The 21,543-nt window shown below is 52.5% G+C and overlaps 7 protein-coding genes and 1 non-coding gene across 8 annotated transcripts; 4 read left to right on the top strand and 4 right to left on the bottom strand.

The window, feature by feature from the left end:
* Positions 1 to 106: 106 nt before the first annotated feature.
* EV422DRAFT_546234 (uncharacterized protein) lies at positions 107 to 2,716 on the top strand. The gene is made up of 2 exons (XM_053071521.1): positions 107 to 129; positions 196 to 2,716. Exon 2 carries the CDS (start codon positions 276 to 278, stop codon positions 2,460 to 2,462), a length of 2,187 nt encoding a protein of 728 aa, XP_052921271.1. The 5' UTR covers positions 107 to 129; positions 196 to 275; the 3' UTR covers positions 2,463 to 2,716.
* EV422DRAFT_546211 (uncharacterized protein) lies at positions 2,717 to 4,931 on the bottom strand. Its single transcript, XM_053071520.1, has 12 exons — positions 4,842 to 4,931; positions 4,692 to 4,779; positions 4,587 to 4,626; positions 4,466 to 4,526; positions 4,278 to 4,397; positions 4,121 to 4,217; positions 3,949 to 4,025; positions 3,661 to 3,886; positions 3,400 to 3,594; positions 3,287 to 3,341; positions 3,185 to 3,198; positions 2,717 to 3,117 (listed from the first exon to the last, which is right to left on the bottom strand). Exons 1-12 carry the CDS (start codon positions 4,863 to 4,865, stop codon positions 2,915 to 2,917), a joined length of 1,200 nt encoding a protein of 399 aa, XP_052921270.1. The 5' UTR covers positions 4,866 to 4,931; the 3' UTR covers positions 2,717 to 2,914.
* A 2,054-nt stretch (positions 4,932 to 6,985) lies between these two features.
* EV422DRAFT_546203 (FAM183A and FAM183B related-domain-containing protein) lies at positions 6,986 to 8,135 on the top strand. Its single transcript, XM_053071519.1, has 3 exons — positions 6,986 to 7,379; positions 7,457 to 7,537; positions 7,614 to 8,135. Exons 1-3 carry the CDS (start codon positions 7,229 to 7,231, stop codon positions 7,814 to 7,816), a joined length of 435 nt encoding a protein of 144 aa, XP_052921269.1. The 5' UTR covers positions 6,986 to 7,228; the 3' UTR covers positions 7,817 to 8,135.
* EV422DRAFT_546200 (uncharacterized protein) lies at positions 8,136 to 9,108 on the bottom strand. Its single transcript, XM_053071518.1, has 2 exons — positions 8,838 to 9,108; positions 8,136 to 8,768 (listed from the first exon to the last, which is right to left on the bottom strand). The coding sequence occupies exons 1-2, from the start codon at positions 9,066 to 9,068 to the stop codon at positions 8,382 to 8,384; spliced, it is 618 nt and encodes a 205-aa protein (XP_052921268.1). The 5' UTR covers positions 9,069 to 9,108; the 3' UTR covers positions 8,136 to 8,381.
* Positions 9,109 to 9,174: 66 nt separating this feature from the next.
* Positions 9,175 to 14,105, bottom strand: EV422DRAFT_546195 (uncharacterized protein). The gene is made up of 21 exons (XM_053071517.1): positions 13,784 to 14,105; positions 13,639 to 13,704; positions 13,510 to 13,548; positions 13,350 to 13,445; positions 13,189 to 13,263; positions 13,063 to 13,123; positions 12,863 to 12,996; positions 12,668 to 12,791; positions 12,504 to 12,583; positions 12,223 to 12,438; positions 11,390 to 12,156; positions 11,175 to 11,319; positions 10,950 to 11,106; positions 10,769 to 10,884; positions 10,554 to 10,697; positions 10,356 to 10,484; positions 10,186 to 10,265; positions 10,100 to 10,113; positions 9,902 to 10,029; positions 9,448 to 9,840; positions 9,175 to 9,385 (listed from the first exon to the last, which is right to left on the bottom strand). The coding sequence occupies exons 1-21, from the start codon at positions 13,994 to 13,996 to the stop codon at positions 9,371 to 9,373; spliced, it is 3,192 nt and encodes a 1,063-aa protein (XP_052921267.1). The 5' UTR covers positions 13,997 to 14,105; the 3' UTR covers positions 9,175 to 9,370.
* Positions 14,106 to 14,139: 34 nt separating this feature from the next.
* Positions 14,140 to 15,615, top strand: EV422DRAFT_295495 (Sin3 associated polypeptide p18-domain-containing protein). Its single transcript, XM_053066054.1, has 3 exons — positions 14,140 to 14,668; positions 14,742 to 14,851; positions 14,920 to 15,615. Exons 1-3 carry the CDS (start codon positions 14,426 to 14,428, stop codon positions 15,467 to 15,469), a joined length of 903 nt encoding a protein of 300 aa, XP_052921266.1. The 5' UTR covers positions 14,140 to 14,425; the 3' UTR covers positions 15,470 to 15,615.
* A 2,282-nt stretch (positions 15,616 to 17,897) lies between these two features.
* On the top strand, positions 17,898 to 18,894 carry EV422DRAFT_295561 (uncharacterized protein). Its single transcript, XM_053066055.1, has 3 exons — positions 17,898 to 18,214; positions 18,296 to 18,600; positions 18,672 to 18,894. The coding sequence occupies exons 1-2, from the start codon at positions 17,993 to 17,995 to the stop codon at positions 18,530 to 18,532; spliced, it is 459 nt and encodes a 152-aa protein (XP_052921265.1). The 5' UTR covers positions 17,898 to 17,992; the 3' UTR covers positions 18,533 to 18,600; positions 18,672 to 18,894.
* Positions 18,895 to 21,136: 2,242 nt separating this feature from the next.
* On the bottom strand, positions 21,137 to 21,219 carry EV422DRAFT_t152. Its single transcript has one exon. It is a non-coding gene; the product is annotated as a tRNA-Met (tRNA).
* Positions 21,220 to 21,543: the final 324 nt, after the last annotated feature.

Raw genomic sequence — 21,543 nt, 5'->3', positions numbered from 1 at the left:
AACCGCTCACAGAAGCAAGCCAGTGAAATGCTGAGAGAGAGAGGAGAGAGGTGCTGGCCGGACATCTGTAGATATAGACCCTCATCAGAGCCCTCGGATGCCACGCGTTCGACCAAAACCGTTGCGTTGGTGAGTTTCACCCCATCTCACCCGGCATCTCACCTGCTTCTCACCAAGTATCCTCCGTTTCTACAGTACGAACGTGAGGACAGACAAGTATCTCTCCAGTATCATACACCTTCCCGTCTGACGAACGAGGCTCGTCCCTCCGCAAAATGATCCTCCAGTTCCAAAGTTTTAGCAGCGCGGTAGACCCAACCTTTTGGCATGCGCTCTCCAGAAACAAAATCGAAGTGTACCGTCTCGACGACGCACCAAAAGATGTCCGAGGGTGTTATTCATCGATTCAGCCCATTACAATATCGAGGAGGGGTGAAGCTGGGAGTGAAGCATCCGCTCGCCCCGTTTCCGTCGCTCGGCTGTCTGTAAGTGCGCGTTCGTTTGACGCCCAGGGCCAAGATGACATCACACCCGCTGCGACATGTACCGCCCCGGGAACACTTCAAAACACAAATACGATAGAAGAGTTCAAGAATCTCGACAAGAACGAGGCCTTCCAGAATGCAGCGCGGCAGATATGGGAGGACATCGTATCTGGGCGCGCCGTGGAGGATCCGGCGCTGCTTACTCGTTTCGTGTTGCTTACATTTGCCGATTTGAAGAAATACAAGTACACGTACTGGTTTGGGTTCCCGGCATTGCTGCCGACCGAGCCGTACCTATTGGATGCGGCCCCTCGGCCACTGGATGAGGTCTTCAGCAAGCAAAAGATCGAGGCCTTGCGTGAGCAACATCGAGCAAAGCCCCTCAATTTCTTTTTAGTCGGAGATTCGGGGGATAGTGGCGATGACATCAAATTATACGAGTTGAAGGAATGGGAACGGGTCAATGCTGGACAAGCGAATCCAGTCGTCGGCTTTGTAGATCCGTCTGGGCTCACGGACAATCCTGGTTGGCCCTTGCGGAACTTTCTTCTACTGCTCACCCAGCGTTGGAAAGTGAAGAAAGTAACCGTCATTTGTTATCGCGAAGGCCTCCGGTCCAGCCTCGAGTTGAACTCTATCGTATGCGACATCACGATTCCGCCTAGCAGCCTTGACGCAGATCCAAATGTTACACCCAAATCAGTCGGATGGGAGAAGAACCCCGCCGGAAAGCTAGGGCCACGCATCGCCGACCTCGCGCCGCTGATGGATCCCGCCAAGCTAGCTGACACGGCCGTAGATCTCAATCTCAAACTGATGAGATGGCGCATCCTTCCCACACTCCAGCTGGAGAAGATATCCGTCACCAAGTGCCTCTTGCTCGGCTCTGGGACACTGGGATGCCATGTTGCAAGATGTTTGATGGCGTGGGGCGTTCGCACCATCACGTTTGTGGATAACGGCAAGGTATCATTCTCGAATCCTGTGAGACAGCCGCTCTTCGAGTTTGCGGACTGCTTGGATGGCGGAAAGACCAAAGCGGTGGCCGCCGCTGACAATCTGAAGAAAGTGTTCCCGGGAGTGAATGCGAGTGCGCATAGCTTCAATATCCCTATGCCGGGTCACTACCACCCGGCGTCATCACCAAGCGCTGGCGCAGATGGTGGTGGTCAGGACCCAGGACGAGCTGCGCTCGTGAAGGACATTGAGATTCTCCGGGACCTCATTGCATCCCACGACGCCATCTTCCTCCTCACCGACAGCCGTGAGAGCCGCTGGCTGCCAACACTTCTCGCCTCAAGCATGAACAAAATCGTCATAAACGCCGCCCTAGGCTTCGACACATTCATGGTCATGCGCCACGGCGTGCGCGTCTCTGCCAAGTCCCCAACCCCTTCCCCAACAACAACCCTAATAAACACCCCCCTAAGCGACACTACCCCACCACCCCACCTCGGCTGCTACTTCTGCACCGATGTCGTCGGCCCCACCGACTCCCTCCACGACCGCACGCTCGACCAACAATGCACCGTCACCCGCCCCGGAATCTCCTCCCTCGCCTCGTCCACCGCCGTCGAACTGCTCGTCTCCCTCCTCAACCACCCTCTAGGCGCTGCTTGCCCAGCGCCGCCACCCCCGACATCTTCCTCCGCCCACCCGATCAACGATACCTCCACGGACGACCTCACCCGTACGCCGCTGGGTACGACCCCGCATCAACTCCGCGGATTCTTGTCACATTTCGCGATCCTGCCGTTTGTGTCGCAGGCGTTTGACAATTGTCCTGCGTGCTCGGCGCGGGTGTTGGGAGCGTATGCGAAAGAGGGGGTGGAGTTTGTGGTGAAGGCGGTGCAGGACCCCGCGTATTTAGAGAGGGTAGCGGGGTTGGAGGAGCTGAGGAATGCGGCGGAGGCGGATGTGGAAGGGGTGGACTGGGATGTGGAGGGGGAGGATGATGATGGTGAGGAGTTGCTGTGAACTGTTAGCGGTTTTTGGTGAGTTTGTGTTGATGAAGGTCTTGCTTTTTTGAGGGGTGGCAGGCGGACGGCGCGATATGTGCGGGATGGGGAAATTGTGTGTTGTTCTGTGAATGTATTGACAACGTTTGTACTGTATATAGTCGATGTTCGGGAAGTTCTTGTTGATGATACATATGTAGTACGAGATAGTCCAACAATCCGGTGTGAGGTGTTAACACAAATACAATATGATTCAGACCCGAAATACAGTCTTTCCAATTACATAAAACCGCTCCATTCGATATAAGTACGCCCTTTCTCACGCGCTCCTCCAAGTTTCATAAGCACGGATGGTCGTGATAAACCCATCCGTCACGGTGCTAGGCCAAGAAGGACGTTCTAATAGGAATGAAAATCCCCCGAATGAGCCAAGCCCTGAACACAACAAAACTACAACTGTCAAATATTCTCCTAGAGGGCTGTATCCTTGGGTGGTGTCGGCGGTAAAGGTGACGTTGTCCTGTTTCGAGTCTCCATGTTGAATAAGAGCGGTACGGAGACGGTCGTTACACCTGCGGGCAGCTTTTTCTTTGCTGGGGTACGTTTTGCCTTCGCGCGTTTCGGTCCGGTCGTTGCACTTGCTATTGCGCCGCCAATGGGTGTTACGCCATCGCCTGTACAAGATAAATGGGAAGCAAGGTGTTCTGCAGCCTATGAAGGCTCTCTTTCGTGTTCACATACCTTGTCTCATTTTACTGTGTGCCGAATAGAGTAGAGAATCCGTTAAAAGTCAATCAGTAAAACACTTCGCTAGGAGTTTTTTTGCACTCGTTTCGTTCTCACATTCGCAAACTTGGCAGTGCATAGCTCTTCGCTTGAACGCGTCTCCGGCCACGTCCTGCGCTGGACGTCAGTTTGAGATGCAACAACACCGAAAAGATGTACCGAAGTCATACCTTCCGGACTTCGCGATTCCTGCGGCGGGGATTGTAACCCCAGTCCGGAAGTCTTCGGTTCGGAAACGAAAGCGCGAGTCGTGGATCGTGTTGCAGGCGAAGCGTAGAACCGATTCGGTGAGATTGCCTGTAAGGCTTTTCTTTTGGTTGTCATTTGCGCTAAGTCCCGCTTGTTTTGCTTGTCGTTTGCGCTGTCTGAGGCGCAAAAGAAATTGTGAATAAAGCCAAAATTTCGTTAGCAAGCTCCATCCAGCAGCATACCATGTCGCTTGACTTCCTCGTTTCCAGGTTTGGGATTCTCGGGCTCTTCCCCATCCTCTCCAATCGAGCCAATGTGCGGAGCCGGTACCCAGTTCGGTTTGCCGAGTGACCTCAAATGTGGTACTGATTTTGCATTGATCTTGACCGACCTCTTTGGCGAATCCCACGTAGCCGCTGCATTCAGTCCTGTATTTGGCGATTTGCTAGGGCTCCGCGGATTGGATGGCTATAGGAGATAGGTTAGCTTAGACCAGAGGGATGGAAACCGATGGCTTGTCCCCACCGTACCACTAATTCATGGCGTTCCGCCGGCGACTTTCCGGGCGACCGGCCCTGTCCATGAGCTGCCGATTCGCCGTGGTCCTCTTCAGGAAGCGATGGAGAAGATATGCGTCAGGTATCCATTGTTACCGGAAGTCCGGCTTTGCCGGCTCTCCTCCAGAATAGCATTCCGCCTTACGAGTTAGACAGAGGTCAATCTCAACCTGAGCCATCCGTACTTGCAGGCAGAGTGCCTCCGCGGTCGATTCCAGTCCAGCCACAGTCGTCCTGATAGCCTTGAGTTCCACAGTTCATTCCGGCCCGGACAAAGCCATTCACGTTGCGAAGGTGCAAACCTGAAGCTTCTCCATGTCTTCCTTCTTCCGGACATCCTTCAGATCTTTTAATTGCGCCTTGAGCATTTCATTCTCAGCGGTGAGCTGCACAACCTCGCTTTGGAGCTCAAATTTCGCCGACTACAACCACAGACGCAATCTCAATCTCAGACCTCGGCAAACTGAAGAAGGCTGCAGAAGTTGCTCACTGCTGCCGCGGATCTGTCGTTCTCCAGATCACGTATCCGCAACGCCTGCCGAGCGTTGGCACTGTAAAGCGTGCACGCTATGAATACGTGTTTGCCCTCCGCAGAGTTCAGCGTCACGCACCGGACAAAGTCATGATTCTGTCGCTTCAACTTCCGAAGAACTATAGAGAAGAAGATGGAACTCCGTCGAGATCGTAAAGTAGCGAGGTAAGCATATTGAACATACGCTCCGTAGTTGCGGCTAGACTCGGAGGAGGGTCGGGAACATTCGCACCGCCGCGACCATTCGTCCCTTGGTTAGTTCGGTCGCGCGACTAACGATAAATTATGAGGTGAGAAGGCCGCTGGATGGAAAGACCTACACTGACAGACTCACCCGAGCCGCTGACGATTCTAGCATTGTGAATTTTGTTTACAATTAGTGTCGGGGATGTTGCAAGATTCCGGAGTTCGAAGTACTGTACTGTACAGTACGCGGGGTCGTTTTTTCCCACGCGATTTTGTCACAGATGTCACCGTGCCGGCCGTAAAAAAGGTAGCACACATTTAAAGTCTCTCCTAGTGTGTCAATCACGTGATGCCTTTTCAATATTTTGTCACTGTTTTTGCGCTGCAGATCCAATGCAGATCCAGTTTTTGCTTTCCCACTTGATCCTCTCGACCCTCAACTTGCGCTACCAACATTACCGAAGTGAACCTCGGAACCAAAGCGGGTAGAGCACAACGACTCGACCAACTTAGCATTCGTCTTCTTCGTCTCGACCTATTCGGGAGCAACTGCTTCGACACTTCCGTTCAACCCCTTTCAGCAGCGACCCGTTCGCCGCTAACCTCTAAACTCTATCACAATGGTGAGTCTTGTCTTGAAGGTCGTCGAAACAGCAAAATATGTGCACGCATTGACAACTCGTATTTTCAATTCGTAGGTGAATATGTACAACAAGGTTCGCACGAACCTCACCAAGCTTGGTCGCCGCCAAAATCAATTGCGCAAGATATCCGGCAAGCGTACCTCGAAGAGTCTGCTCACTTCGACCAACAAGAGCATTCTGGCGGCAATTGACCTTTGCAATCAGGCCGTGGAAGAGCAAGCGGAAACGCTTGGGGACAGCGTCGACGAGGGAGCTATGATCACTGCAGAGAGTGCTGGCGCTCCTGTGGTGCTCGACGTGAGGAAACTGGAGAAGAAAGTGCAGGTTGTGAAGGCGGGACGGATGGGAAAGAACAACTCGGTTATCAAGCCAAAGTTGTTAAGCAAGAAGAAGATCAGGCAATTGCGGACTGCCAGCAAAGTGGTGAGTGAAACGAGTTCCATAGATCTACAATGTCGTAGAGTCGGCAATTCTGTGCACATCCTAATTAAGCGTATCGTTTCGTTCACTTAGGCCGTTCAGCGAATCGCCGAGAAGTCTGGAAGTGGCGCAATGGAAATCGATGAAACGTCTTCCATGCTACTTGGTGGGTTGATGTGGGATGGCACACGTCTCTACGATGTGTTGTTCTTTGACTAACATCATGGATCCCATCACTCTGTATTTCCCATTTTTGGTCTCCCCTTCTCTCTTCCGTTGCGATCTTCAAGATGAGCCCGCAATTCCATCCCCGCCTGCGAAGAAGCAAACAAAGGCGGCCGTGGAGAGCATGGTTATTGCACCCTCTGGAAAGGGCACCATTCTTGGAGGCCCTCGCTGAAATCCGTGATGCATCAATGGTCCCCATAATCCTCTTTTGGCCGCCATCATCACCTTGTACATAGTTCTATTTATTGTTCCAGTTGCCATTGGAATGCGCATTACCCGCCATACATAGATAAACCCACTGCAATACACGATTGTGAACCGCCTTCAACCCGAAACTTTGCACTCATTCTTCAGCGCCTTTATGCATTCCGTCAACTGCGGATGTCAACCGGTGCCGCGGCCTTTATCTCCTGGTTACCTGCTGTGTTGCACCGTTCTCAGCGAATTTCCGCTCCTGCCTTGATCGGCGGATTGGCCTTCACTTCGAATCTGCGCCGCGAACGAAAAATTCGTACCTTTCCCGGCCCGCCATCCTCCTTGATGGACAAACCCATATGCAAAACATGGGCCATAACACGTACGGTGCAGATGATTGCGGAGAAACAACTCGCCGAATACGTCCGTTCAATCACATTGCCCCGGGGACCGAGACATAATGTGGGGATGCCATTAGCGAGCTGAATTCGCTCCGAACCCATGAAGCGCTACAAGCGTGAAACTGCGAGCAAATTGGCAAAACTGATAGCGCTGTCCGCATTCTCGGATGGGAGAAGGAGGTCGTATTTAGCAGAAGGTGAAGCAGCTGCATTTGCACGTGTACCGCACAATTTCCATACAACTTCTCGGAACAGTCAAGCGCATGCTGGTAGAAGCGCGAATGTGAAATAGAGGCGCTGTTATGAAAATGAAGTCAGGCCCTTGCTTGGAGGGGGCACTGTATGAGTTCGAACTTCAAAGCTCCTGGAAAAACTCGACCAAGAATGACACCGTCAAAAGCCACGTTCAATTTCCCTTTTTTGACGGCATTCTGAAATCCCCGACAGCGTTTTGACTCGAGCTAATTTTCTGCGCCGTTTCTAAAACCTTTAGGCCGCAGACCTTAATCCAGAAGCTCTCGCTCCCACAGAAACTCTCGCTGTGATAGCTTCCATTTCTGTTCTCGTCGACTACAACAGCTTCGACTACCCACCGACTAGCCGATACTCCGCTTCCCATATCACCTCCAAAATACCGACAAGTAACCATGCCTGCGGCCGTCGCAGGAGGAGCGCCCGGAGTAATTGAGCCAGTAAATGAAGTGTTCAAATCCGCCATTCATGCCGAAACGGTCCGGAAGGAGATGCAAAGGTATAGCGTCTATGAGAGCTTCTTGTTGACGCCGACTGTTGAGAAAGGTATGAACCATGGACATCCGTAAAGGAGAGAAGAACCGCTTCGGCGTGATCAGTGTACCAATACTTCTATCTTCTAGGACTCGTGGTAGCGGAGAAGCCCAATCGAATCAACATTCAGGATATCGAGAAGGATGTGGCGAACAAGCCTTTGGACCTCTGTAAGATATCCTTTGATGGAGAACAACGTTGCTTGCATCTCCCATGTTCAACGTTCTTACTTCATGTCCGAACCAGCCAACATGCGCCAATCCAGCAACGCTCCCCGCCCACCACTCCCAGTAACAACCAGCCAGAACTACGGATGGAACACAACCGCGCTTCTCCGCAACACCGACCGCCGGTTCTACCACCCGAAAGTGGAGACGGAGATCACGAAGATGTATGGTGCGGCGATTTCTAGCACGGCTAGGAAGGACAAGAAGAGCGAGGCCAAATAGAGGGGATGGGACTTGTCGGATAGGGAGCGTAGGTAGCTTGGGATAGAGTATGTAGAATCTGCGGATTCCAGTCTTGTGGAAAGAGTTTGGGAATACGTAGGGCAAGATACCAAGAAAGTTTGGGAAGTATCTTCATTTCTGAGGGGTCCCTCATAGTTTCAAACAGAGGGATGCCGTGGGACCCTCATAGCCCCGATCAGAAAGGGATGCCATGCGCTTGTGCGATGTGAAAGACGTTCCCTCTTCTGGAAAGGTCACACTTTCGACGGAGGCGACGAAGTATGGAGAGATGTGTGCAGCGTTGATATTGCGTCGTTTCTCGTTGAACAACAATCTTCAAAGCCGACTGCGACATAGGGCATTTCATGACAATCTGTTCCATTCCCAATTGGAAGAGCTTCCTGAACCTATGTGCCGTGGCAAGGGGTCAAGATAGATGAAGAGAGCGCCGGGGCAAGCATGTGGACGATGATCGCTCTCGGTGGACCCACGGGTGCATCCATCTATATGTAGTGTCAGATCCTGATGCGTCGACCAGGCTTTCACACATGCTTCCCGATAACCCCTATCTATCTTTCTTGCGATCTCGCGACCCCTTCCCAGGGACAGCACCATCAGCCCTTCCCCCACCGCCCCTCTGCACCAGCACCGATCCCGCAACTATACACCCTATCCCTATCCACCACCCCGCCCTCACCCGCTCGCCAAATATCAGCCACCCAAACATCCCAGCGCAGACCGCCTGCATAGCGTTGTTGATCACGGTTACGTGCGCGGACGACGGTGCGCGGGCGAGAGCGCGGGTGAAGACAGTCCACATGGCGATGTTGGAGACGATGAGGAGGAGGATGGAGATGGTCCGGGGGAGGAGGAAGGTTAGGAGGATGTGAGGGAAGGAGTTGGGGGCGAAGAGGTCGGTGAGGGACGTGAGAGGGTTGTGCGTGAATGTGAGCTGTTAGGGTGCGGAGTCAGCGCAGAGATCTAGGAGCTTCCCTCCGAAAACGAGCGGCAAAAACCATACCTTCTTAGCCAATGCAACACACGTCTCCACCCCGCCTTCTTCTCTCCTCCCCAATGCCAGCACAGCATCCATCACCAGCACACACACACGATGGGACGCGTCGGAGCCAGCAGACACTTCGGGCGTGGCGGCGAGCTTTGTCATGACGGAGGCTACGGCGCCTGCCAGGCCGGATAAAGCTGCCAGGCCTGTGTACGAGTAGCCATGGGCAGAAGTTGTTTGTCGGCTCATGGTTGCCGCGTTAAAAACTGCTAGAACGACCAAGTCGAAGACACGCGCGAGGGATATCCCCGCCCGTAGCTCTCAGATCTCAATTTATTGCGCTCTCTCGGTCTTCCTTGCCAATACCAATGATCCAGCATTCCTTATTGTTCCTACATTACATCCAAAAATTCGATGTGCTGACGCTACATCTAACAGTGTCTGTCCAAAAGAGCTCCTACTCGTGTTGCACGCTCAAACCCAAAAACTCGTGAGCCTTCATAAAAATGCCATATGCCTTGCAATGCCTTGTCTTGCTTTGACTAACGGGACTACGATTTCTTTCTCTGTGGTCAAATTGAAATCAGATATGTGTGCCTTCGAGCCCGTAAACTCACACAAAGCTCACCTTCGCAGCCCTAGCAGCCGCCTGCTTTTCCTTCTTTTCCTTAGCTGCCTGCTCCTTCAACCTTTGCTTCTCCTCCTTCTCGGCCTGTTTCTGCGCCGCCTTACGTATTTTCTCTTCTTCCTTAGCCGCTTTGGCTGCAGCCATCTCCGCCGCCCCACGCTTACGCTTCGCGCCACTGGACGAGGCAGCTGCCATGGGCGCGGCGCTGCTCTTAGTGGCAGCGGCCACGGCTGCGGGTTGCGATGTGGGTGCAGGGCGTTTGGCGCGGCCTTCTTTCGCGTAGAGGACCATGCGTTTGGCGTACGGTTGGTTTAGGTCGTCTTTCTTGACCGTTGGACCGACGGGCTGTTGTGCTACGGCTTCCTTTGCGTTCAGGCGAACCGAAGGCGTATCCTAAAAGCGAGCCTCCGTGTGAGTTAAAAGTAGGATGGAAGTAACGACGAGTGCAACGAACCTCTTCCATCTTGCCACTCTCGACCCTTTCGTGATAGAAGGGCTTTAAGAGGCCAATAACCTTCTCAGGGTCAACTGGCTTCCACGCCTCGATGTCGGGAAAGTTGGTCAGTCGCTTGTGTTTGACAGCTGTTTGCAAAGCAAGAACTACCGTTAGTTTGATGACACCCACCAGTATCGAGTACGTTGAGAGACATACCAGGCTCTTCCACTCTGCATCAGATGAATACGAAAGGACAATGGTAAGTACGGGCTCCCTGAACTCTCATCTGATTTGCTACGTACTTGTGCACTATCTTGCGTTTGATCTTAGCCTTGTATGTCCGGCGCTTCTTCACCATCTTCCTCCAAAGCTCGCGAGGAATCTGTGCACGAAAAGACCCAGGTGAGTAATCGAAAGGTGGTAGGCATGCTCAGCATGATCCTTCGAAGGAGTAGACAGCTCGGGAACTTACGCTGGTGACGCCCTCGATACCTAGTTCTTTCAAGTTCAGCATGTCGAGGTCACCGCCAAGGAAGTTCCCGCTGACAAAATCGTCTGTCGCGGCTTCGACATCATAATCTGCTGGACCTTTCTGTTTGGGCTGCAAATGGGAAGTCCGGTATTAGTTGAGATTCAGAGGCGGCCTTAAAGACGGGGTGCAGATACTCACCTTAGTGGCGTCCTTATAAGCATAGTCCATTTTCTTCCGCAACGTCCGCAACCGCGGTCCGTGCCGCTCGACATCATGAACATAGGAATGCAAGACACCTGCTCGAGCGACGCCATTCTCTTGCAAGACATGTCCCAAAATTTCCTGCGTGGCCCCAACACAGATGTAAGCATCGCTGCCAATGTGATAGCCATGCAGATTTCATTCGCCCTTACCTCATCAGACTTTAGCTTTCCGAATTGTTCAGTGTACAACGCAATCGTCTTGCCCAGGTTGCAAAGATGTTCGGTGAATAGATCTGTGAGCGTTGAAAGCGCTTTGTCCGTTGTAGCTGCAGATGAGAGGGGGTGAGCGTTGGAGCTGCATACGCGACAAGACAATCAGATGGATGCCTACTGTCAAAACCAGTATGCATGAGCAATTTCGCAACGGCTTGCTTAGCGATATCCGCCGCTGCCTCCGAGTTCAGCTGGAACGATGGGTGCTCCGAAAGGTCGGTAGGCGGGTGATACTTTGGGATCGACGGCTTAGGTGGGTCCGGGGGCTGTCCACTCTGTTTGCAACAAGACGAATGTGAGACAGAAGCTGTTTATCAAATGAATGAGGTGGATGGTCGAGTACCTCATGAGATTGGATCTTGGCATGCAGAACTTTCACGCGCTTCAGCTCTTTGATGTTCTTGTCGATGCGATTGTTCAGTATTCCCTTATCGGGCTCGGTGACTTCCGGGAAGTCAGAGAGTGACGGAAGCCTCGCATACAATTCCCTACGACTTCGTGTCAGATTCACAATGTGTAATGAAGGCAGCGAAGAGACGTTCACTACGGAACCCTTACCCAGGATCTTCAAAGAGAACATCCGGCTCAATCATCTGCTTCCCAATCACCAACGGCTTCTGTGAGATCCCAGGATATGTTCCGCCCGGAAAGTTCCTTTCAGGAAAGAAGCTCCCCTCATATTCCCAAATGAAATCATCCTCAATATTGTAAGGAACATCTGGAGATTCACTATCCTCAGTATCATCATCAGAGTCTGGCGACGCCTGATTATCGCTTGCATGCCATTGATAGTCATCAGGGGTGATAGGCACATGTACGACTTTCTGTCTCTTTGCCCTGCCCTCACCACCATCTGAGTCGTCCTGCTTTCGTTTGGGTGAGTCCTCCGAGGTGCCGTCGCCAGCGAATCGCGTATCACCCGAGGCGGGGTCGGTAAATCTCACTTTCTTCGCTGTGTGCTCGGTTGCGCCTTCTTCTGACCGTCGTTTTAGACTCGAAGTTGGGAATGTGCGTCCGACGCGCGCTTCTGCGTTATTGTCTAATTCTTGTTCCCTTGGACGTGTCACTGGCACCGGCACTACCACTTGATGCTTGCGGACATGTTTCAGTATGTTAGGCCCTGTCAGCGGGAGTGGTGCTAGGTCTAGGCCGTTAGGCCCAAACTTGTTTACGAAGCCAACGGGCTCCGAGAATGGGCGTGCGTAGGTCTTAGACTTGCGGATAAAACTTTGTTCGTCATAGAGGGACTGGGCCAAAGCATCAGGGTCGGGGACGATGGCAGGCATGTCCTCAAACTTACGATGTCGCAGGCCTGCTCGCTTTGCCTGAAGACGGGAATGACAGTCAGAGGAGTGTGGATCTCAAGAAACGCCCAACTACAAAACACTTACAGCTTGCTCGCGAACATGCGGTGCGACGACTTTCTTCCACTTTTCGTCTTTGACACTTTTAATCTTTTTCTCTTTGGCTTTCTCTGGTTCAGATGCAACTTCAACGATGCTTTCGAGCAAAGGCTCGCGAGGAAGAGACGCCTCAGCAGGGACAGCCAGTGCGACCGTCTCAGACGGCGGGGGGGAAAGACTCAATCCGTCCTGCGCTTTATCGTCCTACGAGGCGTTTTGAGGCTCAGGGCGAGTTCCTCAAGAGATCACACGCACCAGTCAAAACTTACCAGGCAATCCTGCTCAAAAGGCGTATTGTCCTCAGGCTCAGCAGACGGCCGTTCAATGGTCACATCACCCTGTTCCGTGGCTACAGGACAGGCGTAAACGAGGGAAATCAGAGTCCGCTCTGAAACGCACGACCACAAAGATACGACAGTTCTATGGAATTTACCTTCTTCGTCGCCGGAGTCGTGCTCATCACTACTCAGCTTGATGATTTTAATGTCCGGAACCTTTTTCATCAAGTCCGTGCTTTTACGCCGCATTGCGCTGGCGCGCTTGCGATAGATGTTGTCCTATAGGCATGGCTTTAGAGCTACACCACTATGTAAAACTTGCACAACGCTTTCGGATCAAGAGAACTCACCGGTGGATGGACATTGTAAGTATGGCAGTTGTTCCATATGAGATTGAGATCAGATATGAATTCATCCTTGGATTCGTATTTATGCTGCTCTAGCTTGACAGTCATTGTGCCGAGATCCATGGGATGTTTGATAACTAATTGAAGCCAGGAGGTTAAGAAGAGCTCGGGCCTGATTCAGAGGACGCGACAGGTTAACTTACGGGTGTAGTAGTCAGGAGCTAATTTTTCGTCGACAGGGTGCAGAAACGGTGTAGAGTGTGCCTGGAGGTCACAGGTAGTGATCAGGGGTAGTGATCTTAAAAGAGTCAACCTCAGTCGCCCACTACCTCATATGCTTTTAAGTCGGTCAAAACTTTCTCTAAAGCGAAGTACAACTTCTCTTGACCGATATTATCACTGGCCTGTGCGTTTGGTGAACAGATAATCATCAGCATCACAATGGCGTCCCCTTTTTGAAGCCCTCTGGGACTAAGGAAACGAGACATACCCATTTAGATTTCGTCGGGCGGACTTCATCAAGAAGTCTTTTGATGTCATCCAGGCGACCAGGTGGTGCCAGTTTGTTTACAGCAGCATAGAGATACTGGTTGGAACGCACATTGTCAAGAACATGTTTCCGAAAGCCACAATATGCAATGTGTACCTACCTTCAAGCTGGCATGAACGCTACTAGCCGGCTCCGCTGGCTGTCATTCGAAAATCAATCAGTCCTCAGGCAAACTTTACATTTCCTGATATCCGTGCCCATCCCAACTCCCAAGCATTCCGACGCTTACCATCTCTGCTTGCTTCGAGATACCCGTCTCTTCTACTTCAGAAGGACCTTCCTCACCGTCGGACTCCTGTATTCGGCAGATAAACTCCGTCAGCATATGTTCTCGAAACTTTCCAAGTATCCCAGCAACGCCCTGCGTTTCCCACCGATTGACTAAAGTTTTCTTCCAAGGCCTCGGCCTCCTCTTCGACAGTATGGTATATGTCGTCGATGGGCATATTACGGAATATAGGCTGGATATCTTCGGCCACAACTTCATCCGGGTCGAAGACGACATCGTCCAGCTCGAACAGAAAATGTGGGCTTTGACGCCGGCCTTGACGCCTCAAGCCCTCCATCTGTATAGACAGGCCTGACATGGCAGTCGCAGACTGGCCCTGATGGCCACTGTAGTTGGTGTTTGTGATGCGTCTACAATTGGATATAGCGATGGTATTGTTTACGTACAGTACCAATGGCGTTCTGAGCCCAACTGCCGGAGAACAACTATCAAGCCACAAGTTGCAAGCTGATGACAGCAGTTTTAAATTGACAGGGTGCTCCCGGGGATTTTATGTTTAAACGGCCGTCAATGCCATTCGCACCGTCGCTAAACAAAAACATTAGCCTGCGCTCATCTTGCACACTCCGTGTTCTAATCTGGATTTCCCTGGGGAATTTGAAGTCGAAATCAGGGCTCAGGGTCTTGTTGGCCATTAGGGATTCTCCAAATTCACTGCCCCGACACACCGAGGAATCCTTCTGCCTCACCGATCCAGGATCTGGCCACCAGCCACACCGCCGACACAATGACGACCGAAACGCCTACAGAGACACAGGAAAAGACAGTCGCGGACAATGCAGCGATGGACGTCGATCAGGCCGAAGAAGGTGGAGAAAATGGGGCAGATCTCAGGCACAAACAATTGGAGCGCAAAGTGGATGACGAAGGGGCGAAGGGCGCAGCGTCAGGCGGGAAGAGCGCTCCAAGCACAACAGGCCCGACGGGAAAGGCTTACAGGCGAAATGGTCCCCCAATCGACCGTGAGAAGGTGGGTGGTTGATTGAGATCTGGAGTTTTGCGAAGCAGCTATTCACTACTTCGCGTATCTTCTACATTCCTAGGTTTGCCCGTTCCTCTTGCGATTATATGTGAATACAAAAGAAGCATACAATGCGGACGATATTCAGCGTGGCGGCGTGCCGGAAAAAGACGAACACAGGATTCACACTTGGTGAGGATCCCTGTAGGTGTGACTCGTCACAAGCCCTTCTTCTGAGGCTAATTTGTTCCCATTTCAAGGAAAAATGCGACTCTCCGTGAGCTTGCGTCGCTCCTGACTACCGAGTTCCCAGAAGCAGCTGAGCGCAACGCAGTTATCACCTTTCACAATGTTGTCCGACCGGTAAACAAGGACACCCGATACCGCGTCCACCAACTCGGCGCCGTGCTCAACTTCAAACCGACTTACGATGATCAGAAAACACTAGAGCAGAGCGCTTTCAAAATTGGTGACGGCGTCTTGGTATCCATCATCCTTACAGACCCGGCACAGTACTTCGCACGCCCGCCTCAGTTTGGAGGTGCGAGCAATGGACACGGTCCCCAGCATGGAGGGATGGCAGGACCTGGGGCGGTGCATCCTGAGCGGAGAGATAGTGCGAGGTTCTTCGGCATTGGGTCGGGGCGTGGGCGAGATGAAGGTGGATTTCGTAGTGGGGACAGAGGTACTCGACGACATGAGCCATATGCTAACGCATTTGCCAACCGGAGGGGAGGCCGGGGGGGTGGCATGGGAGGGGAGCGGTGGGGAGCCGATCGCAGGGGTGACGACAGGAGAGCCCATTGGTAGAGTTCTTACAGGGACGGAGCTAGGGTGGATGTAGTCTGCTCACAATGCGCTGGGTGGAGGCGGTTCCCACGGGTGCACATTTGCGCCGCGATTAGTGTATATATGTTACATACTGAATACCGTAGTACTCGAAATACCACTTCGGTACTATGCGTGAGGGAGACCGGGACTTTCGACCGAGCTGGCGGCGTGCGACGCGAATGAGAGATTGTGATGGATGTCCAGATTCCTTGGGAGATAAAGATCGAAAAAGATGTTGGCTGGGTTATTGCCATCGTTCGCTTCGACTTGTCACGCGAAAGCGGCGACCCTTCTCCACTCCGAGACGTGCGCATCAGTCAGCGATCGTCTGCGATTTCCCGCACCAGCGGGAATTGTAACTGTCCATCGGGAAGGTGTGATCCTCGTCGATAACGTCCCAGCGGTACCTGGGATGCGAAGAGCCACCGTGCCCGCCCCCACACCGTAATTATCCTTCAGCCGGGAAACTGCAGTCAATGGGAAGTGTTCTGGGAAGTGTTGCCTCGGAAAGCAAGACGCGTACAGCACTGTATGTTTGGCGTTAGGCCTCAGCCAGGGCCTCAGCCATGAACGAACAACGATATTCGAAGATAACTCCGCATGCATCATCCAAATTGCCAACGGCTTCATTAAAGGCGATAGAACCAAGCACATCGAGCCCAAAGTCTATGCCTATATCCGTCAAGAGAATGCGAAAACAATTAACGTCACTCAGATCAATACGCACGACAACGTTGCGAATATATTTACCAAATCCCTAGATGAAAACAAACACTGGAAGTTTGTTCACGCTCTAGGATTGCGCCGAAAAGCCGATGTGCCTGATACGACGATGCGCTCTTTTCCTACTCCCAGGATCTATTTTTTCCTCACGGAGGTTTTTACGACTGGGAGAGTTTTTACCGAGGCATCCACGACGAGTTACGGGCTCTGTTTCCTCCCCAGGATGAACCGCTTGCGTACAGCCTTGCGGTGGACGCAATGCCATATTTAGGTGAGCTATGTGCTGTATATTTACCCCCCCCCCCCCCCCCCGCGGCTTCCTCTTTTGTCTAATCATGGTCCGCACCTGCCTCGTCACAGGTGCTTATTGTGAGCTCTCACGCCTCTATGAGCGCCATGGAATGCGGCTGTTTTCGGCTATCCCGCTGCGCAAATCTCGAATCCAGTCATCTGTGCAGCACGATCTGTTGCACGATCGGACGACTTCGATATCGCATGGTCGGAGCTCGTAAACAAATACAGTCAGCTGCTGCTTCAATGGATTCATTTACGATCGGCAACTTTAGAAGCCTACACAAAGCAAAGAGCCCAAGGCAGTTTGGAGTAGGCATACACTCCTTTTGCGGGCTCCTAGTGCGGGAGGAGAGAAAGGAAGGCCGCCCATAGAAGCAAGAGAAGGAGCAACGTGATCGCATGCGTTGCAGCGCAATTCGCAAAAACTTATTCCGATACCTTGCGATCGAGGACAGTCGCCTCGAGAAGGTGCTGGACCCATTTCACGGGATCGACGCTATTGATGATTGATTTCGAGGTAGTGGCGGAAGCCCTGAGACACAAGACCAACGGCGTTAACGGGAGATGCCCACAGATCGATGATGCGCAGTGTTGGACATAGAGAGCGCGCTTCCTTGATGGATCGGCGAGGTGGCCACACAATCACTCGCCGCCAAGTGGAAGGTGTGGAAGCCTTACAGGGCGTAATGGATCAGAAGCCCGTATACGGAACGGTTATGACGACGCACATCATCATCCTTGCGTTTCTCGTATGGATGATGATGTGTGTTGTCATGATGCCAATGCTGAAGACGTGGATATGCGAGCACCGGTCAGGTGGACCAGGAAGAAAGAGGGGCGGAAGCTCGTTTTAGAGAAAAGCCAGTTCGATTGGGATCATGAATAGCATGGTCGACAACAGCAGGCACAGATCCAAGGTATCATAATCCACCCGGCGCGCCGAGAAAGGGCGGATTCCTGTGGATGTAAAACCGCGACACGACACCTAGCCTGCTGGACCAGATAGTGCTAGAAAACGCACCACCCGATACACCCTATCGCCCACACTGTTAGCATCCGGTGTCCGTCGCCATTAACAACCGCATCCCTAAAAGAGACCCGAGGAAACTCGATTTGAGCGACGGCGAAGAGGTTAACTTCTGTCCGGTTGCGAAAGGCCTCGAGATCGAGCAGGAACGTCGGGCTATGAATCTTGCTGTCCTCGACGGCTTGTCCTTGTCCTCTCGTGAGTAGTACGACCCGCATCGGATCACATGACAAGCTACACGGCCCACGTCCAAGCGAAGTTTTGGCATCCATCACGCCGTACATGGATCCCTATGGCGTGCACTGCATGGCACGCTCAGACGGCCAGTGCGAGGAGGGACGCAAAAGTAATCAGTGTCGGTTCCCGGACGTAACGCCTCTCAGGCATTGAGAGCCTGCTCGTTCTGCGAACATCGGCGGCTCCTTCCCAAACAATTCACTCCCGACGCTATCACGCGGATGTGTGTCACAACACAACCGACGCATACGACGTTGCAACAGCCAGCGGGAGTACCCTACGAGAACCAGGATGAGTTCGTTCAAATGGGAAAGAACAGAATCAAGCAACGCGAGAACGAGAAGCTGAAGAAGCAGGCGCGTCGCGACCGGCACTTCCAACGCCATCCCGATTACGTCCAGAGCTGCGAAATGGCCGCGCGGACTGGATTGCCAAGCAGAACGGTAAGGAATGAAATGCTACAATGCTTATCTTGTGGGTGGCCCAATCCACAAACGTTCCGTTGCGCTTACACGTCCGTCCAGCACATGACCGCGCCGGCACCTCCACCTCCACCCCCACCCCCACCTCGACCTCCACCTCCCTCCCATCCCCATCCCCAACCCGGTCCCCCACCACATCAATCCCATCCATCGCTACTATATGAGCCGAAGAAAGGTCCACAGAAGGTGCGAGCACGGGAGAAGACGTATAGGAAGATGCAATCACAATTCCGGATGAAAGCTCAGGATCTGAGGCGCGGAAGTAAGCGGTTTTTTTGAAGGATAGAGCGTGTAAGTATAAAAACAAGGGATGCGTTACGTTTGTCGCCTTTCATATGTCCCTACAGGTGTGACTCTGTTGGTTGGAGTTTAATACGGAGAACTCAGAACTCACGTCAGCATCCATCCATTGTCATAGCTGGCACACACGGCAAGAGTCTTAGAGAGCAGCTTTGGAAAGATCAGGAAGAGACACGGAAGCACGCCACCGCCCGGCCTCCTTTGAACGTGACCCCAATGAGAAGGAGAACATCAATATCATCGGCGAAGGGCTGTACTACGACCAACATGAGGTATCGAAAGGTAAAGCGTGAGCGCAGAAAGATGGTACGTTGGTAATTGGCTTTTTGACCCGCTTTTTTCAGGCTGTTAACCAGCTTTCTCCTTCTAGCCTGCTCGTTCCAAGTAAGCGCTGCAATGAAGCCACCGCACCCTTACGGGGGAGTAGGTTATCCGCTCGCTCCCTGACCGTGTATAAGCTTCCGGAAACCTGCCGACGTTCATGTATCCAAAACAAACTCTGATCGCACCAGCGACCTTGTTCATCTGAGATGGGTGCGAGGAGCGGCGCAGGGCTGGATCGGGTCTATTGTCAAGCCAGCGGGCAAAGGAACCTGGGCTAAGGCCTTCACTCAGCAGTGTGGTCTGAATGCGCCCAGACGTTTTGACTAGGCTACCGTGGCCGACATGCACAGACTTACAACGTTCGATCAATTCCTCTGCACCCAAACATACAAGCGGCCCGTATCGCGCCGCCTCAAACTCCCACCTTACTGCTGCAATTCGTGTACGCTCAGATGTAAGCACTTTAAGTTGAAGAGTTGAAACCACAACCCCAGAGCTAACAACTTGCACACGACAGGGGATCGACTTCCTTCCGGCCATCCACAAGCTCATGGACTTGTGTGGAGGCCACTGTATGTATTGCAATATTGAAATGAGTGCAACGTCAGTGTGTGTAGACCCTAGAGCACAAGCAACCGTTGACCGCGTGGATGCAGCCGTCCATACAGTGAGCTCGACAACCTATGGATGGCATGCGCCATCTGCAACACGTTCAAGGGACAGCATGCCGTAGATGACCTACTTGGCTTTTTTGAGAGGTTGAGCGGTACTCCTGCTCCCTCCTTCCTCCAACCTCTGACTGTGGATGAACAAGGTCACATCAATGTGCTCCACAGAAGCGCATCCGATATTGACAAGGGGTGCCTGACATTCGGAAACACTGCAACGCCAGCATATTACCAGGGACTGGCAGTTGCCGCTGGTCACAAATGCGCTATATCCGGGGTCACAGGAGTTTGGGACTCCAATTGCATCGACGGCTTGTCGTTCGATAGGATCACGACACTACCAAAGTTATCGATGGGAAGAAACGATACCCAGCACATGCAGAAGGCAACCTTCGTGTCATTCTCCGTGGGCTGAACAGCTGGTTGGGACTAGGAAAAAAAGCCCGAGGACGTACAGGTATTCTTGATAGATCTCACCCATTGCATAGAGGTCTATGTTGTAATCCAGGCTAGCTATTGAACATTTTCCGCCTCTCACAGATAGACCGCATGCGGACACTCTCAGCGCCAAGGAGGGCCCGGAGTGCGTTCATGTGGGGCAAGGGTGCCGAACGAGACGGACACCCACTCGTCTACCTGGTGACTCCTCGCACCAACGGCTGAAACCTGCGCTGCCCTGTAGAAACTTCTGTTTGATAGAGGTGCCATATGTAAATCGAACCTTCTATATTTCTTCTGGTGTGATCCTGTAAAGGTTCTTGTTGATGCCATCGCGCGCGTAAAACCTAGAACGCGACATCATTGACCGGATTTGACAGCTGCCGGAGACGTGTACGTAATATCGTCATCGGCCGAGTTGACGGGAGATGAATTCTAGACTGCTCAGAAACGGCATGTGTGAATGGAGGAGATATCCGAAGGAATGGAGCATAGCTCTATCTTTTGCTTGGCCACTGCGAATGAGAGAGCCTTGGCTCTCCAATGGTCCAGCTGCTGAGAGATCTGGTATCCACATGTTAATGCATAATGCATCGGCGACGCCAGCACGCAATCAATGCTACTCGGTACCCTTTCCAACTTGCCCGGGAACTCCCTTGCGCCGAAAAGCGAGAGGCGCGTTCGGGGGTCCGGGGTGGTCCATGCATAGGTTATAATCCTGTGGCAAAGCATATAAAAATGCCGGAAGCGTAATGATTGGTCCGGCATGGGACGGAGACGGGCATGCCTATCCTGGCATGGATTGCATGGAGCTCGGGCCTCAAAACCTACGGTAACGCGCCCGAAGTGACAGAGCTGCACAGTGCCATTAAAACTTTCAAGCCCCGTTACGCTTCCCGCCGTTTTCAAGAACCAGCCCTAATGCCTCACACTCGACCCCCAAGCTCTGTACTTGGCCTATGCCCGCAACCTCTTGCTATTCAGCACACCCTTCCCTTCTCTGAATAACTGTCATTGCCAATAGCCGTGACATGACGTACAAGTAAGAGAGTATTGGCATACCACCTGAGGCTTGAGAAACAACAAAAAACGAGGATGCTGGAAGAGCTTTCACGGTTCCAGAGACAAAACGTCCAAAAAAAATATAAAAATGTGCGGGATGCGAGGATCGAACTCGCGACCTCAGGATATCTCGGAATATGAGACCTGCGCTACTACCAGCTGAGCCAACCCCGCTTTGGATAATTTGACTCGTGGAAGAAATTCTATAAACTATGGTACAAACGTCAACCTCGAACGCGTTGTCGCGTTCTGTCTGTCCGCTTTCATTCACCACGGCCGGTTTCAAAGGGTTTATACAGTATATGTACGTCCGACCGGCTTCTTTTACGCCAGCTCCGCAAACCGGCACTGCCACCGTGGACTGGACTTACACTGGCCTGTTGATCCGTCAGGATGAGAACGGCACCCGACGCCAGTCAAGGAATTGGAATTCGCACCGAGGTTGAGCCATCCTCGCGTCGGGACATCCTCGACGCGCGGAGCAATGCAGGGGACAAC

The sequence above is a fragment of the Fimicolochytrium jonesii genome, assembly GCF_025526975.1.
Source record: "Fimicolochytrium jonesii strain JEL569 chromosome Unknown EV422scaffold_38, whole genome shotgun sequence".
Taxonomy (NCBI): Eukaryota; Fungi; Chytridiomycota; class Chytridiomycetes; order Spizellomycetales; family Powellomycetaceae; genus Fimicolochytrium; species Fimicolochytrium jonesii.
This window is presented reverse-complemented; position numbering and strand designations above follow the sequence as displayed.